Genomic DNA, 16,782 nt, shown 5'->3' with positions numbered 1-16,782 from the left:
CATATTAAGATTCTAAGTGGGCCACTGTTTTATAAAGGGGAAAATAGTAACTGTGAAAAAAGGAGGTGAGAAGGGAGAACCTATCCATATGAAGGGCTCTCAAGCTGCTCAATTTTAAGAAAGAGAACCTACGGTATTTGCAATCCAGAAACAGTCTCCTTTAGGACCATCCATATCTACACAGTCCTTGGAGAGGCTTCATATAATATATGCTTATGGACGTGAACACCTCAGTTTGATTTGCAGACTGCTGTCCTATATCACAGACTTCTTTTTTTAAGGACATTAATTTTCTCTGCTGGCTACATGCCCAATGTCAGGCACCTTTAAATGGAGCAAAGTAGCTATAAGAGCATTACCTGGGAAAGTGATTAACCTTTTGTGCTTCAGAGAGGGTGCGAAGTAAGAAGGGCTTCAGGTGGGATCCTGTCCACATTAGGTTATAGTCAGTGCTGCTTGGGTGAACCTGAGGGCAGATAAAAAGATTAAAAAAACATCAGAGATAGCCCCTCTCCAAAAAGAGAGACGGCAAGAAAGGCCATAGAGATTTTTCACCTACATAGCACAGTGGGTGCCCAGTTAGTATGTAAGCCTAATAAAATAAAAACTGAGTATAAAGAACACGGGGATGATCAAGTTTAAAGAATGGGACAGTTGGGGAAATCCCAGATGCAAAAAGTAGAATAAATGAATCCTTCTATAGAAGTCTGTGATGTCTCTTAACATTCTTGCATATCAAAGTATGAGAAGAGGATTCAACCCCACAACTCCCTTCTCAGAGTGTCCTTATGTCCCTGCAGATGATGGGTATAAAGTCTTGATCAAAACTAAAACCTTGTGGTAGCAAACTAACTTAGAATATCATCCCTCCATTCATTCATTCATTCATTCATAACATTCATTTGTCTATTCATTCAACAATTATGTACGTGGTGCCTATCATGGGATACGTACCATGTTAGGCCCTGGAGATAAAACAGCAAGACAGGATATAAACTAGTATCAGAACGTCCTCAAAATGTCTATTTCAAACCTCAACCTAAGATAAGGGGCTAGCAACCAGACTTTTATTAATTATTTCAAAATATCTACAGGGTAAGTCTGCCCAGCATTTTTGCCTGTCCCTTTGATATCAATATCCCAATTTCCCCAATTTTCTTTGGGAATAACATACTACTTGGTTTTAAAAGACTGCCAGTCACACTACCCACCCCACCCCTTGCAAGGAGTAGATTCATGACCCAAGCTGGACCAGTCATACTATCTCCAGAATGTGATTCTTCAGTGAAGAAAGGCACAAGGACAATGAATGGAGTTGAGTCACTTCTATAGGAGTGCCTTGAGGAGACAGTCCTGATTCCTGTTCCCAGATCCCTAAGACTGTCCGAGGCTCTCTCCTTCCAAAGGCCTGCCTTTTCAACCCTTCCTCTGATTCTGCTACCTACACTATGTATAACTTACCCACAAATTGTTTTTGGTTTAAGTAGGCAGAATCTGTTTGTGTTGCTTGCAATCAAAGAATCTTAATTAGGTATCAGACAATTCCTTATGGGCAACTCTGTCTCTACCCCAACCCTAAAATCATAGCAAGAAAAATGTGTGGGGTTTTTTTGTTTAAAAGAGAGAAAGAGGAGAGAGAGAGGGAGGGAGAGAGAGAGAGAGAAATCCTGTGAAAATGTTTTCTATGTATTTCAAGGAGAAACTGATAAAGCCACTCAAAAATTCAATGCAAGCTCTGCATTATCACTAAGCATAGGTCCCATGTACCTTCTAGAGCTGCCCTGTTAACTGGTAGTCAGGTGGCTAGGATTTTCAGCTTTAGAGCAGATCAGGTGAGATAGTAAAAATGAGCTTACTTCATGAAATCCATGGGCTGTCAGAATGCTGCGTACCAGGCGACTATCTGTTCGCACAATTTTGTAAGACAAATGATAACGTTCTAAAGAAAAACACAGAATCAAATTCAGTAACCAGAAAGTTAACTGTAGAGACAAACCTAAAGTGTACAATGGTGGCTTGCTTAATTATACTCAAGAACATATACTGCTCCCCTTATGCTACTATAAGCAGCCTGCAGATTACTTTGGGCCAAGGGTTCTTAACCTGAGATTCACTGGGGGTTACGACATCTGGATGGGGGACAAAATGACATCTGTTTTCACTTCTAGTTGAAATTTAACATTACATTCAATTACGAAAGTAGGCACAAAGCAGAGCAGTGCTAGCAATGCCTGTGACCCTGCCACCTGTACATGCCAGGTATTTTAATATTATTTTACTGTTGTTACAGTTATCTCAAAATATCACTTCTCACAATATTTAAAAGTTATGGCTAGTGAACACACCTTCCACTAGATCATGTTATATAATGCACAAATAAAAATGCATATATGTCACAAAATAAGTTTTTAAGAAATATTTTGATAATTCTATTTCAATACAATTGATTTTGTTTATAATCCTATATATTTCTTTATACACTTAAAACACACTATTTGAAGAACAGACCCACAGGCTTCCCCACACCGCCATTGCACATTTGGTCCACTGCAGAAAAAGGCTAAGAACCCTTGCTCTAAATAGCCCTCTGTGTTCAGTGATGCTGGTTACCAGTGATTCTTTTTATTTTTTAAGACTCCTTTTTTTTTTTTTAAAGATTTTATTTACTTATTTATTTGAGAGACAGAGAAACAGCATGAGAGGGGAGCACAAGTGCTCCCTTCAGGACAGGCTCCCATGCTCTAGTTCAGCACAGTCCCCACGCCGTGCTTCACCCACTCACGTTTCCTGCCAGGCCCTGTAAGCATAGTCACCTCTGCCTAAGACAAAAGTCTGTAATCATGTGAGATTTCTATATATCCCCAAAGACTAACATTTAGTCTGGCCCATGAAAGGCAATCTCTTTCTATGCATCACTACAAATTGTTTGAGAAAATTAGCTAAAAATTCTACAGAACAATTATTTTTAAAGATTTTTTTAAAGACTTTATTTATTTATTTATTTATTTGAGAGAGGACACGTGCCTGCGCAGGAGCACGAGGGTGCGGGGGAGAGGCAGAGGAAGAGGGAGAAGCAGACTCCCCACTGCGCGGGGAACCCAACGCGGAGCGAGATCCCAGGACTCCAAGACCATGACCTGAGCAGAAGGCAGACGCCCAACTGACTGAGCCATCCAGGTGCCCCTAAATTTTTTTTTAATTAAGTAATCTCTATGCCCAATGTGGGGCTCAAACTCACGATCCTGAGATCAAGAGTCACATGCTCCACTGACTGAGCCAGCCAGGCGCCCCATCTGCAGAATAATTTTTTTAAAGGACCACATATTGAATACTTTCTGAATAAGAATAATACAGAAACTTATGAACAGGCCTTAGAACAAAATTCAGCCTCTACAGTCAAAGAGAAGCACACCTTTTTATGAATTTATGTGAAAATATTCATAAATCCCTGCTGCTACTTGCCCAGTCCTGGCAGGAACACCATGCAAAGCAGACACAGGAAGATTGGAATGAAAAGGCCAGACACTCCATACTTCTCATTCTTGTGGCAAACTTCTAAAGTCCAGTTACAGGGTTTCCCCAATCATCAATCACTATTATGTTGCCTTTGCAATACTGTTGTAAGAAAAAAATAGTTTAGGATCCTAGGTGTTTGCTTCGGCCCAGAGTAGAATGTAAGAAACAGTGCACTGCTTAAGAGTTGGTGTTCTGACTCCAAGGTGGGGAGGGAAAGCAATATTTTGCTCTGCCAAAAAAGAAGAAAGTGCTCACTTTCTGGATAGGGAACCTGTCACAAAGATCTCAGTGGCCAAATTTAAGACAATTTCAACATAAACATGAATATGACAGAGAGAGACTATAATGCCCTTACTAATGAGTCCACACACTGATAAGAAGGTAAGAAGGTACAATGGTTTTCTATCGCTGCTAAAATAAACTACCACACACTTAGCGCCTTAACCAACACAAATTCATTGTCTGATTATTTCTGTAGGTCAGGAGTCTGACCCAGGTGTCATCAAGGCAAGAGCAGGGCTGCATTCTTTTCTATAGGCTCTTTTCCTTTTTCAGCTTCTAGAGGCTGCCCTCATTCCATGGCTTATTGTCTCCTTCCTCTATTTTCAAAGCCAGCAACAGTGGGTCTAGTCCTTCTCACATAGCATCCATCTGACTCCTCGTCTACCTCCAGAACTTCTACTTTATTTTTTTTTTAAGATTTTATTTATTTATTTGACAGAGAGAGAGAGCACAAGCAGGGAGAGCGGCAGGGAGAGGGAGAAGCAGGCCCCCTGCTGAACAGGGAGCCCGATGGGGGACTTGATCCCAGGACCCTAGGATCATGACCTGAGCAGAAGGCAGACACTTAACCGACTGAGCCACCCAGGTGCCCTGCCTCCTCCTACTTTAAAGGACCCTTGTGATTAAGGTTAGCTGATTAGCAACCTTAATTCCACCTACAACCTCAATTTTCCATTGCCATGTCAGGTAACATTTTCACAGGTTCTGGGGATTAGAAGGTAGACATCTTGGCGAGGACCATTATTCTGCCTACCATAGAAGGGAAAGCTCTTCTTTACAGAAAATCCAGCTAATAAATGTAGAAGGAAAGAAAAAGAAAATCAGCATTTTACAAAAACCGTAAAAGTTCAGACTAAAGTTCATTTTAGTTCAGACTAAAATCAATGGATACCAATGGGTGAGAGACTATTGGGAAACAGAATATTCATGCATCTCCAAACATCATTCCAGAGAATGCTTGTAACAAAGGAGAAAGGCACCCCTCCGATGAAGTAATCTGGTGAACATTATCTCAATGAGAAATCTGCCATCACCAATAACGCAATACAATAATATCCCATCCTTCCTAATGTGATACACTGAGGATACAACTGCACTACGTGATAGTATTACAAAATTTTTAAACCTGAACCTAAACACATAGAAACAATCAGACAAGCCCAAACTTAAGGACATCTGCAAAGCAACTAGTCTTGAAATCTCTAAAAATGTCAGTGCCATGAAAGACACACACAGACACACACAAAGTCTGGGAAATTAGAAGAGAAATACGAAAACTATATACAATCTTTGATTTAGTCTTAGATTTTAGAAAAATAATAACAGCTATAAAGGTCAAAACTGGAACAACTGGGGAAATGTGCATAAGCACCATATACTAGAGTATTTTACCAACGGCAGACCTTCTGAGTGTCATCTCAGTACTGTGGTTCTACACAGGATGCCCTTGTGCTTAGGCAACACTGCTGAAGAAAGCATTAAGGTACAAAGTATTTGAACTAATTCTCAAATGACAAGAAACATGACAAAACATTAACAGTTGGTGAGCACATCCATTCAACGAAAGTACTATTCTTAGAGCTTGTCAAAAGGTTTTTAATTTTTTTAGATTGAATGTTTAGGAAGTGAAAGAAAGTCAGGTCTCTTCATTATGATAACTGTGATCGCCGACATATCCATTTCTGCACATGTAAAAGCCAAAGCATCATCCATGCTGGAGACCAGAAGTGTGCCTGATTCCACGCCTGTTCTGCAACGCTCGCCTCGCAGTACCAGGCCCTGGGGAAGGGAGTCACTAAGGCATGCAGAAAAACAGAGAGTGATTAGCTGAGGACTAGGGAGGAAGGGGAAATGATAAGTGGAACTGCCAAGGGCTTAAATCCAGGCTCTACCACTTCCTGCCTGTAATCGTGAGTAAATTATTTCTCTATGGTCAATTTCCCCCCCTTGTCAAATGGTGTTGATAATAAAGGTACTTACCTCATGGGGTAGTTGTAAGCACTACATCAGTTAATATGCGTATAACTTTTAGAACACTTGTTGCTACATAGTAAAAATTTTTTTCTTTTTTTATTTAAATTAGCCAACATATAGTAGATCCTTAGTCTCAGGTATAGTGCTCAATGATTCATTAGTTGCATATAACACCCAGTGCTCATAGTAAAAAATTTTTTTAAAAATATTAAAAATTATAAAAAAAAAAAGTAAATATGTGGTAAAATAGCTATTAATACATAATATCATATGTAAATTATGCATTTTATATAGCAAATTTAAAAACAAAAATGCTATTAATACTCTTTCTCCTACTTTTCCTAACATAGAAGAAAAATGCAATCATCACTGCACTCAATGACACAATCCTCACAGTGTGTAAGTAGTAAGCAGCGACCAACTGCTTCTAATCCATACCAACTAACTATAACCCAACTCTGATACATTGCGCATGTTCCAAAAGGGGAGTGCAAGAAAGACAGGGTGGAATGACATAAAGCAAGTGTGATTGCTGGGGATTTTAACTCACATTCATATTCTGTGTCCAACAGCCCTGTGTCCAATAATGCTGATAACCAGTTATAAACTGGTGACCCAAGGGCCAAGTCCAGCCTGCAGACATGGTTTGTTCATTCTTTGTGGTGTTTTAAACATAAAACTGAATTAGTCACTAATCTTTTAAAATTGAAAGAATTCATATAAAAATCTCAATTTCTGGGCTTCACTTGAAAGACCTGGCAACCCTGGGCTCTGCTCCCATGGCAAGAGTCAAATGGAGGCTTGCAACTATAAACTGAACCAGTCCCACTGCCCAAGAAATAACCACCTTATCCGTACTTCCTTCCATATAAAAACAAGAAGCAGGGCGTGGTATTGGTCCTACTAGCAAACTGCCAAACATCTGCGATCTGAGCCTCTGAATATGCACTGCATCCATTCTACCATGAGACTACAGAATTTCCTCTTTTCCAACCACTCCTGTGTGCATCAGGAGGCAACCTAAAGTGCTAGGACTCCTGGCAAATTCCAAGACTGGCAGCAAAAGAGCAAATTAAAACAAGAAACCAATAATCTGTCAGCACAGAAGCACCTAGGGAGTGATGACATGCCCTAAGAGGTTTGGACAAAAATAGCCTGGGAAACTAGAATGAAGATAAAACGGACTTTTTTTTTTTACTTTTAGAATATAAGAATAACCCTTTCAATGGCAATACAGTGTAGCTTTGCCTTACTGTCAGAAAATGAGGTCTATACCTGTACTGTTGAATATGGTAGTCGCTAGCCACGTGTAACTACCGAGCACCTGAAACGTAACTAGTGTGGGGCGCGCCTGGGTGGCTCAGTCGGTTAAGTGTCTGACTCTTGATTTCGGTTTATATCATAATGTCAGGGTCGTCAGATCAGCCTTGTATGGGGCTCAGCCCTGGATGTGGAGCCTGCCTGAGATTTTCCCTCTGTCCCTCCCTCCCTACCTCTCTCTCTCTCTCTTCTCTAAAAAAAAAAAGAAAAAGAAATGTTAACTAGTGTGACCAAGGAACTGAATTTTTAATTTTAACTTTATTAATTTAAATTTAAATTTGAAAACTGACACTTGATTCACTATTTGGAAAACTTGTTTGGAACAACCTGAACATATGAATTTACTTTTTCAACTACAATACTTGTAAAATCTAAATACAGATTAAAAATTTTCGATGAAAATTTTGTACCACAGAGATTTTACACTTATAGTGTAAAATATATACTAGATGTCAAATATCTTTCTTTTAAGATTTTATTTATTTATTTATTTGAGAGAGAGAGAGACAGAGAGCAAGAACGAGAGCATGGGGGGTGGGGGGGGAGAAGGACAGAGGGAGAGGAGAAGCAGGCTCCCCGCTGAGCAGGGAGCCCTCTGTGGGGCTCGATCCCAAGACCCCAGGATCATGACCTGAGCCAAAGGCAGATGCTTAACTGACTGAGCCACCCAGGTGCCCCTAGATGTCAAATATCTTAATGAATTTTTCTATATTGAGTAAATGTGGAAGTGATATTTTGGATTAAATAAAATATATTATTAAAACTAATTTCACGTATTTTTTTTTTAAGATTTTATTTATTATTTGTCAGAGAGAGAGAGCGCAAGCAGTGGGGAGGGGTAGAGGCAGAGGGAGAAGCAGGCTCCCCGCTGAGCAAGGAGCCCGATGTAGGACTTGATCCCAGGATGCTGGGATCATGACCAAGCCAAAGGCAGATGCTTACCCGACTGAGCCACCAGGTGTCCCTATTTCTATTAACTTTTTAAAATAAGGCCACTGGAAAACTAGCTTGTATCATATTTCTATTGGACAGTGCTAGCCTACACAAATGCAAACTTACAAAGCTGATACATTTAGAGGCAAATTATAAAATGATGTTTCTTTCTAGGAACAGATTACCTTAAACTGAAATTGTCTCTCTTGTCTCTAAAATGCAATCCCATTTACATGTTCAAAGTATATGCAATTTTGAAGAAAATATGGAGATAGTAAGGAAAAAATATATTTCTGGAATATTTCACAAATAAAGCATACGAAATCATACTGTACCAAAAATATTAACAGTAAATTCAATGAAACATTTAACAGATAACAGAAAAAACAAGGCTGGCATCTAACGCTCTAAGATCAGCAGAAGATAACTAGTGCCCCAGAAACACTTCTCAAGGGGATTTAAACACAGGATTATGATCTGAGCAGATGTATGTCAGCTATTTGAGAGAGGAGGGGAAAAAAAAAAAAAAAAAGACCCAGAGTATTTAACAATTCAGAAATCTGACGCAGCAACTAGGAAACACTCATTCTAATTGTTCTTTTCAGGGGCGCCTGGATGGCTCAGTTGGTGAAGCATCTGACTCTGGCCCAGGTCATGATCTCAGGGTCCTGGGATAGAGCCCCACGTCAGGCTCTGTGCTCAGTGGGGAGTCTGCTGGAGATTCTCTCTCTCTCTCTCCCTGCCTCTGCCCTTCCCCATTTGCACTCTCTCTCTCTAAAATAAATAAGTAAATCTTTTTTAAAAATTGTTCTTTTCATAAAGGAGGGTCTAGAAAATTATGAAACCTCAAAGAATCAGAAAGATACAGAAAATTCAAAAACAAAGTTTGAGAAAAAAGTTCAGTGGCTTTTTCTTTAATCACAAGAATGTGTAAAGGGAAAAAAAGACACTTAAGTTCTAAAAACACAGGGACTGCTTGAACAACAGGATGACAACACTGATGGATACTAATTTCTAATAAATGTTAGGTACTCTAAAAAAGTCTGCTTATTGCCATGGAATACAGAGATTCATTTATGTGACAAGCAGACCAAAAGAAGTATGTTTGGGGGAGATTATCTACTTCTGTTGTTTTTACCCACCTTTGATGTTTGACTCCAATTATATTGAGAGGAAGTTTCTTTGCAAATGTAAGCAAATCTTCAGTTCCTCCAAATTCAGAGAACATGAATGAACCATATCCCTTTAAGTGGTAACCTAGCAACTTGCTGAAGGGATTAGAACACGACCCTTGGGGAGGAAGGATTCAAATCCCAGAAGCAAGTGTTCACCGTCCTCTGAACTCCTGCCTTATTATGGGGCAAGAACAGACCTTAAAGTCATTTCAAAGTAGAACAGATCCTATTCAACAAGTAGAGTAAACAGCACAAATTTTGAGTGCCCACTATATGCCAAATATTAAATGATCTCATTAATTCTTACAATGCCTGCAAAATAGCTATTACCTCCACCTAACTAATACTAAAACAGGTTGAGAGAGTTTAAGTGATTTGCCCCACTCTATCACACAGCAGTTCAGATCCAGGGTACTGTAACCTCTGAGATAGCTACAGGCTAACCTAGAATTCAGAGCACTGCTTAATATCACAGATTAGAGATAAACGAAATTGAGGATAAAAAACAACAGAAAAAATAAGCAAAATTAGAAGTTGGCTCTTTAAAATGATCAAAATTGACAAACCTTTAGTTAGACTAAGAAAAAAAGAGAAAAGATGCAAATTACTAAAATGAGAAATGAAATGGGGACATTACTACTGACCTTACAGAAATAAAAAGGATTACATAAGAATACTATGAAAAACAAATAAATAAAAGAATACTAAGAATAATTATATGCCAAGAAATTAGATAAACTAAATGGACAAAAACTAAAAACACACAAACTACCAAAATTGTGTCAATACAAAATACAAAATATGAATAGACATATAACAAGTAGAGGTTGAATCAGTAATCAAAAACCTCCCAATAAAGAAAAGCCCAGACTACATGGATTCACTGGTGAATTCTATCAAACAGTTAAAGAATTAACACCAATCCTTCTCAAACTCTTCCAAAGAAGAGGAGGGAACACATTATATAAGGCCAGCATTAGTCTGATACCAAATCCAGATAAAGACATCACAAGAAAACTACAGATCAAAATCCCTTATGAGTACAGATGCAAATACCCTCAAAAAAATAACAGCAAACCAAATCAAGCAGCATATTAAAAGGATTATACCATGACCAAGTGGGATTTATCTCAGGAATGCAAGTATGGTTCAACATACAAGTCAATCAGTGTAATATACCACATTAATAGAATGAAGAAAAAAATCTCAACTAATGCAGACAAAGCATTTAACAAAATCCAACACCCTTCCATGATAAAAACACCAAAGGAATAGAAGGAAACTTTCTGAACATGATAAAGGGCATTATGAAAAACCCACAGCTAACATCATACTGAGCAGTGAAAGACTGAAAGCTTTCCCTCTAAGATCAGAAACAAGAAAGAGAAAGATGCCCACTTTTACCACTTCTATTTGACATTGTACTGGAAGTTCTAGCCAGAGCAATTAGGTAAGAAAAAGAAATAAAAGGCATCCAGGTTGGAAAGGAAGAAGTAAAATCTCTACATGCAGATGACATGATCTTATATACAGACAATGCTAAAGAATACACACACACACACACACACACACACACACACACAAACTATTAGAGCTAATAAATGAGTTCAGCAAGGTTTCAGGATCCAAGATCAACATATAAAAATCAGCTGTATTTATGCACACTGGCAATGAACCCAAAAATGAAATTGAAAAAACAATTCCATTTATGGTAGCATCAAAGAGAATAAAATAATTAGGAATAAAGTTAACCAAGGAACTCTAAAACTTACACACTGAAAACTACAAAACATTGCTAAAGAAATTAAAGATGATCTAAATAAATGACAAGACATCCCATGTTTACAGACTGGAAGACTTAATACTAAGACGGCAATATACTCCCCATCACAAGCCCAACACCCTTTTTGCACAAATGAAAAAGCTGATCCCAAAATTCATATGGAATTGCAAGGGATCCTAAATAGCCAAAAAAATCTTGATAAAGGAGAATAAAGTTAAAGGACTCAACAACCCAATTTTAAAACTTAGTACAAAGGTATAGTAATCAAAACAATATGGCACTGATATAAAGATAAACATAAAGATAAATGGGATATTAAGAGTCTAGAAATAAAGGGGCACCTGGGTGGCTCAGTCATTAAGCGTCTGCCTTTGGCTTGGGTCATGATCTCAGGGTCCTGGGATCAAACCCCGTATCGGGCTCCCTGCTCAGCGGGAAGCCTGCTTCTCCCTCTCCCACTCCCCCTGCTTGTGTTCCCTCTCTCGCTGTCTCTCCCTCTGTCAAATAAATAAATAAAAATCTTTAAAAAAAAAAAGAATCTAGAAATAAAACCATACATCCAAGTCAACTGATTTCCAATGACAGCGCCAAGACTATTCAATAGGGAAAGAATAGTGTCTCCAACTAATCATGCCAGGACAATTGGATATTCACATGCAAAAGAATGAAGGTGGACCCTTACCTCACACTATATAAAAAAATTAACTCAAAATGGATCAAAGACCGTTTAGCTCTAAATGTAAGCACTTAACCTATAAAACTTAGCAGAAAGCATAAGGATTATGACCTTAGATTAGGCAATGGTTCCTTAGATATGACACCAAAAGCATAAGCAACAAAAGAAGAAATAAACTGCAAGTCATCAAAATGAAAAACTTTTGCTTATGAGAGAACACTATCAAGAGAGTAAAAAGACAAATCAGAGAATAGGAAAAAGAATTTGGAAATCATATATCTGGTAAGAGTCTAGTATCCAGAATGCATAAAGAACTCTTCTAACTCAACAACAAAAAGTCAAACAACCCAACTCAAAAACAGATAAAGGCAGGGTGCCTGGGTGGCTCAGCTAGTTAAGCATCCGACTCTTGATCTTAGCTCACTCAGGTCTTGATCTAAGGATCAGGAATTCAAACCTGCATTGGGCTCCATGCTGGATGTGGAGCCTATTAAAAAAAAAAAAATAGGCAAAGGCTTTGACTAGACATTTCTCTAAAGAAGACATACAAATAACCAAGAAGCACATGAAAAGATGCTCAATGTCATCAGTCATTAGGGAAATGAACATCGAAACCACAATAAGATACCACTTCACACCCACTAGGAGAGCTATAATTTAAAGAACAGAAAATAACAAATGTCAGTGAGGATGTGGAGAAAATGGAACTCTCCTACATTGTTGGTGGGAATGTAGAATTGTGCAGTCACTATTCTAGCCCTTGGCAGCTCTGTAATAAGTTAAACATAGAATTACCAAAAGACCTAGCAATTCCATTCCTAAGTAGAGACCCAAAAGAATTAAAAACAGGTGTTCAAACAAAACCTTGTATGTGAATCTTCAGAGCAGCACTATTCACAATAGCCAAAAGGTGGAAACAACCAGCAACCGATCAATCAACTGGTGAATGGATAAACAAAATATGGTACTCCATGAAAAGGAACGAAGTACTGATATATGTTACAACATGGATGGACCTTGAACACATTATGCTAAGTGAAAAAAGCCAGACACAAAAGACTACATATTATATGAGTACATTTGTATGAAATATCCAGAACATGCAAATTGAAAGAGACAGAAAGTAGATGAGCAGTTACTATGAGCTGGGGTAAGGGCTCATAGGGAGTGACTGCTTAACGGAAATGGGGTTTATTTTAGGATGATGAAAACGTTCTGGAACTAGACAGTGGTGTGGGTTGTACAACACTGTGACTTGTACTAAATGCCACTTAGGTATACACTCTAAAATGTATAAAAGGGTACATTTTGTTGTCTTTCATCATAAAAAATAACAGTAACACATGCACACATAATTCTGAAGGAAAAAATTCAAAAAAGAAAAGCAATTTAAGATGCAGAAAATTTAAGAAATTCCAAATAGTCCTGAAGTATAAAAAAAAATCATGAGATTTTTCTCATGACCAAGGCCCTTTTCCTATTTACATGTGATATCAACTTCTGTAAGATGAGGTTACCGGGGCCATGCCCAGCCCTGCCCGCCATGGGGGAGGCCACACCTACCTCCAATTACTCGAATATTGTTGTCCTTTGTCAGAATAGCCTCAGCATGGAACACCAAAACTGGAATTCTCCGGCAGCCTCCAGTCCACATGATACACGGATGATCCCTACAGCCGTAACAAAAGGCTTTTATTAATTGACAGCTCAGAATCTGAATTAAGACTGAAGCAGATCACTGTGGTTTGCCGCTTGGCAACTTTCCCTCCTCCTAGAACAAGAATCCCAAATGTCCTATGGGAAACCATTCAGCTCCCATGCTTAGCCATGGGGTCTAGTTAAGATTAACTCCATCCCTGCTGCAGGGATGGGCTTTGATTGGCCTCAGCCAATCGGGGCCTTCCACCCCTCAGTTCTAGTTAGTGGATCAGGAATGAGCACTGTAGCCAGGGGGTGTCAGAAGATATGTTGTGAGACCCTCTGAGAAAAGAGGTGCTTTCTTTCTCTTCTATAGCAGCGACAGGAGAGATGGCCTCTTCCTGTCGCTGCTATAAGCGATGGTATAAGAGAATGGTATAAGAGAATGGTATAAGAGAATGAGGTATGTAAGTTCAACTGTCATTTTGTGACCTTGAAAGGAAAGCCTGGAACTACAGGTAAAGGAGGAAGTCAGTGGGAACCCCACTGGAAGAATGAGAAAAATGAGATCCTGAGAGGCAAATGTGGAGTTGCAGAATCAAGCCTTTCCTAAATAGGAGTTAATAAATTCCCTTTATGGGGGACAGTGGGAAAAAAATCTTTAAAATAAAATTTAAAATAAAATTTAAAAATTCCCTTTATTATTTAGGACAAGTTATGTTTTAACCCCCAGCAAACATAAAGAATCCTAACTAATATATCACATTCACAATAATTTATACACCCTTTTACACCCTATCGTCCCTTTTTAAGCCAATTTGATAACCCATCCTAAGATTCTGAGCTAGGAACCCAAAATTAATACAAGTTAATACAAGTGCTCCAATTAAAACCACGTATTTTAAAGCAAGCCTATACTAAATGGAACAATTTTTCTCCAGAAAAGGACCTCTGACTTTACTCTCTTACCCTATCCTCAGGAAATCTCTGTTTAATCAATCTTAGACAGATGTGTACTTACTCACAGATTAGGAAAATCTTCAACCTCCTTAGTGCCAGGGAGTCAGAAGGGAAAGAGACGACCTGAGACCCTACTATGTGCCAGGAATTAAAGTAAGAGCTTTCACATGTTATCTCACTTAATCCTCTTGCCCACACTATGAACTAAAAAAAAGGTGTCTCAGAGAGGGTAAGTGATTCGCTCAAGATCATATATCTGATTAAGTAAGGGAACAGGTATCTGAACCCAAGTGCCTGCCTGCGCTCTTTCTACCCTTCCATCTCCCTAATCACATTTCAGTGATGTTTTGTATACAGAACACCTTAAACCCAACCCTTTGGGAACCTATACTAATCAATTCTTTAAATAGAATAAGATCCAGTTAGCCAAAATTTGGGCTGCTCTCAAAAACTCACATGACCACATCCCTTAAAAAAAGGTCATACTACCAATCTCAGGGCCTAGTGAGACCCCCTCAACCCAAGTTTAAAAAGATCCCCGTTTTGAATGCACAGGCTTCCAGGCTACCAATCTGAGAAGTGAGGCAGCCTTGAGACTTGGGATGAGCCGCCGAAGTGTTTTAGTGAGGAAAAGCAAAGAACACCATACCTAGTTCATTTCCTGTTTTCTAGAACTGGAATGTGGATGCTTACTACTGTTCCTGCTTTTTGACGTGGGTAATAGTGCCCATTTGTGAGAAAAGGTATTCATCAGGGGCACTTTTTAGCAAGAAGGATATTTTTTCATGGTTTGCTTGCTTTTTAATCTTAAACACCTGTAAAATGTAGGCAGGGGTCCAGAAAATTCCCAGGATCTTTTCCAACTATAATTTTCCCACTATATTTCTAAGTCAGAGGGTAGAGAAAAAATAGGCAGCCTAAACTGCAAAGTCTTAGACAGAAACTCTGGAAATTATCCCAAGTTCCTTGTCAATCTAGCACTAGCTACAAACTGGCACCACTGTGCCTTCCCACTTACAAACAATGGATTACTGCTTACAAGTTAAAACGCCTGATAAGGGTCAGGAACACAATAAACAGATATACGGCTGAGAAGAGCCAGGCCCTAGCTGTGCTATTTGTGGAAAGCCAAATCCCTGCCAGAGAAATCCTTCCACCTACAACCTATGAAAAGATAAAAGAGGTGGTAGACACATTATGAATTCAGTATGGTCAACTAAAACACACTTAAGGCAGATGCTACGTTGTCATTAAAAGCATGCTCCCACCAGGGGGTGCTAAAGGCAAAAGATTCAAAATGGTGAGGAAACTGAAAATTGGGACTTTAAATTTTCATTCACACCAGAAACTGGTATATATTTTTAAAAACATGCTCTTATAGGCGTGAACGAACTCAAGACTTGGATGCTTGATTACCAAAGTAGAACAGTTTTAAGGTTCACTTTAATGAAAGCCTAACAACGTTTTGGTTCTTAAGAAGCAATTTCATGAGGCATATATATATTATTCACTCCTGGGACCTAGCCTACATAACTCAAAGCTTCGAGGCCTAATTCATACCAATGGCCCTGCTGGAAATGCTTTCCCCACTTCCGTCCATTTGATCCCACACTTAGGCCCAGGACATCTCACCACCCCCATGGAGCCTTCCCCCAGCTCCTCCAGCCCACAGTGATGATGCCTTCCGTCTCTGAACTCCTGTAGTGCTCACTGTATAATCATTTGTTGATTACCTTTTTTTCCCCATGTATATGTTCATGAACTGCTATAAAGCTGACTTTTATGATAGGAATTGAAATTATTTTTTTAGGGCCTGAATAAACCTTATATCAAATCTTTCCACATCTATATATAAATTTGTATTTGGGATCCACTAGCAAAATATAGAAAAAGAGCCCTTTTAAATTTAGTATTTGAAATAATGCAGTGCAAAACAAGGATTTCCTGGACAGTTTCTAGCCCTGAAGACCAGGATCGCCGGGCATTAACACTTGAATACAGCCTTGGGATCTGAGCAGATCTAGCAGATGCCCATGGATATACATCTTCGGATCACATCAACATCCTTAGATGATTTAAGGCCTTATAACTTCCAAAACTTTAAAAATGTAAGCATATTACTCCAAGTGTAAACAAGATAGACTTAAGATTACTAATGTATATACTAAGTGTCTGATAGACAAGACAGGAGCCGATGAAACATTAACAGTCAAAAGTCAAGAGGAGTCTGAAAGGAAGGGCAAAAAAATCCATGAGTTTGGATTGGAGTAGGGAATTACACCCGTAAGTTCAGTAACTTCTACTAGAAATTTAGCCATTTCTCAATTATGAATATAGGCAACAACGCATTATCTGTGCCTTTGAGTCTGTCTGAAACTATAGATTTTTTTACACCATATTACAGTTGTTGCAGATATCTCAAAATATCATTTACATTTACCACTACTTCTAAGTTAATGGTAGCTATTAAACTTGCCACTAGATCACCTGTGGTCACAATCTTCCTCATCTGGCGTGATGAGGCT

General features: G+C 38.8%; 1 protein-coding gene across 21 annotated transcripts in view; it reads right to left on the bottom strand.

The window, feature by feature from the left end:
• Window positions 1-16,782, bottom strand: part of TTLL5 (tubulin tyrosine ligase like 5) — a 274,823-nt gene that overhangs the window by 254,079 nt on the left and 3,962 nt on the right. For 17 of the 21 annotated variants that reach the window (XR_013440787.1, XR_013440786.1, XR_013440789.1 and 14 more), the window contains exons 3-5: window positions 13,223-13,329; window positions 1,857-1,939; window positions 360-466 (exon numbers count right to left, since the gene is read on the bottom strand). Coding sequence is in view for 14 of the 21 variants with exons in the window: in XM_078053996.1 (XP_077910122.1) it covers window positions 360-466; window positions 1,857-1,939; window positions 13,223-13,329 (297 nt within the window). In the remaining 7 variants the exon portion in view is untranslated. Of the gene's footprint in view, window positions 1-359; window positions 467-1,856; window positions 1,940-13,222; window positions 13,330-16,782 lie in introns of those variants that run through there. The other 4 variants (XM_078053988.1, XM_078053991.1, XM_078053995.1 and 1 more) reach the window with 2 other exon arrangements.

Source organism: Halichoerus grypus, chromosome 8, assembly GCF_964656455.1.
Source record: "Halichoerus grypus chromosome 8, mHalGry1.hap1.1, whole genome shotgun sequence".
NCBI classification, from domain to species: Eukaryota; Metazoa; Chordata; class Mammalia; order Carnivora; family Phocidae; genus Halichoerus; species Halichoerus grypus.
Note: the sequence above shows the minus strand (reverse complement) of the source record. Positions and strands in the feature narration are given on the sequence as shown.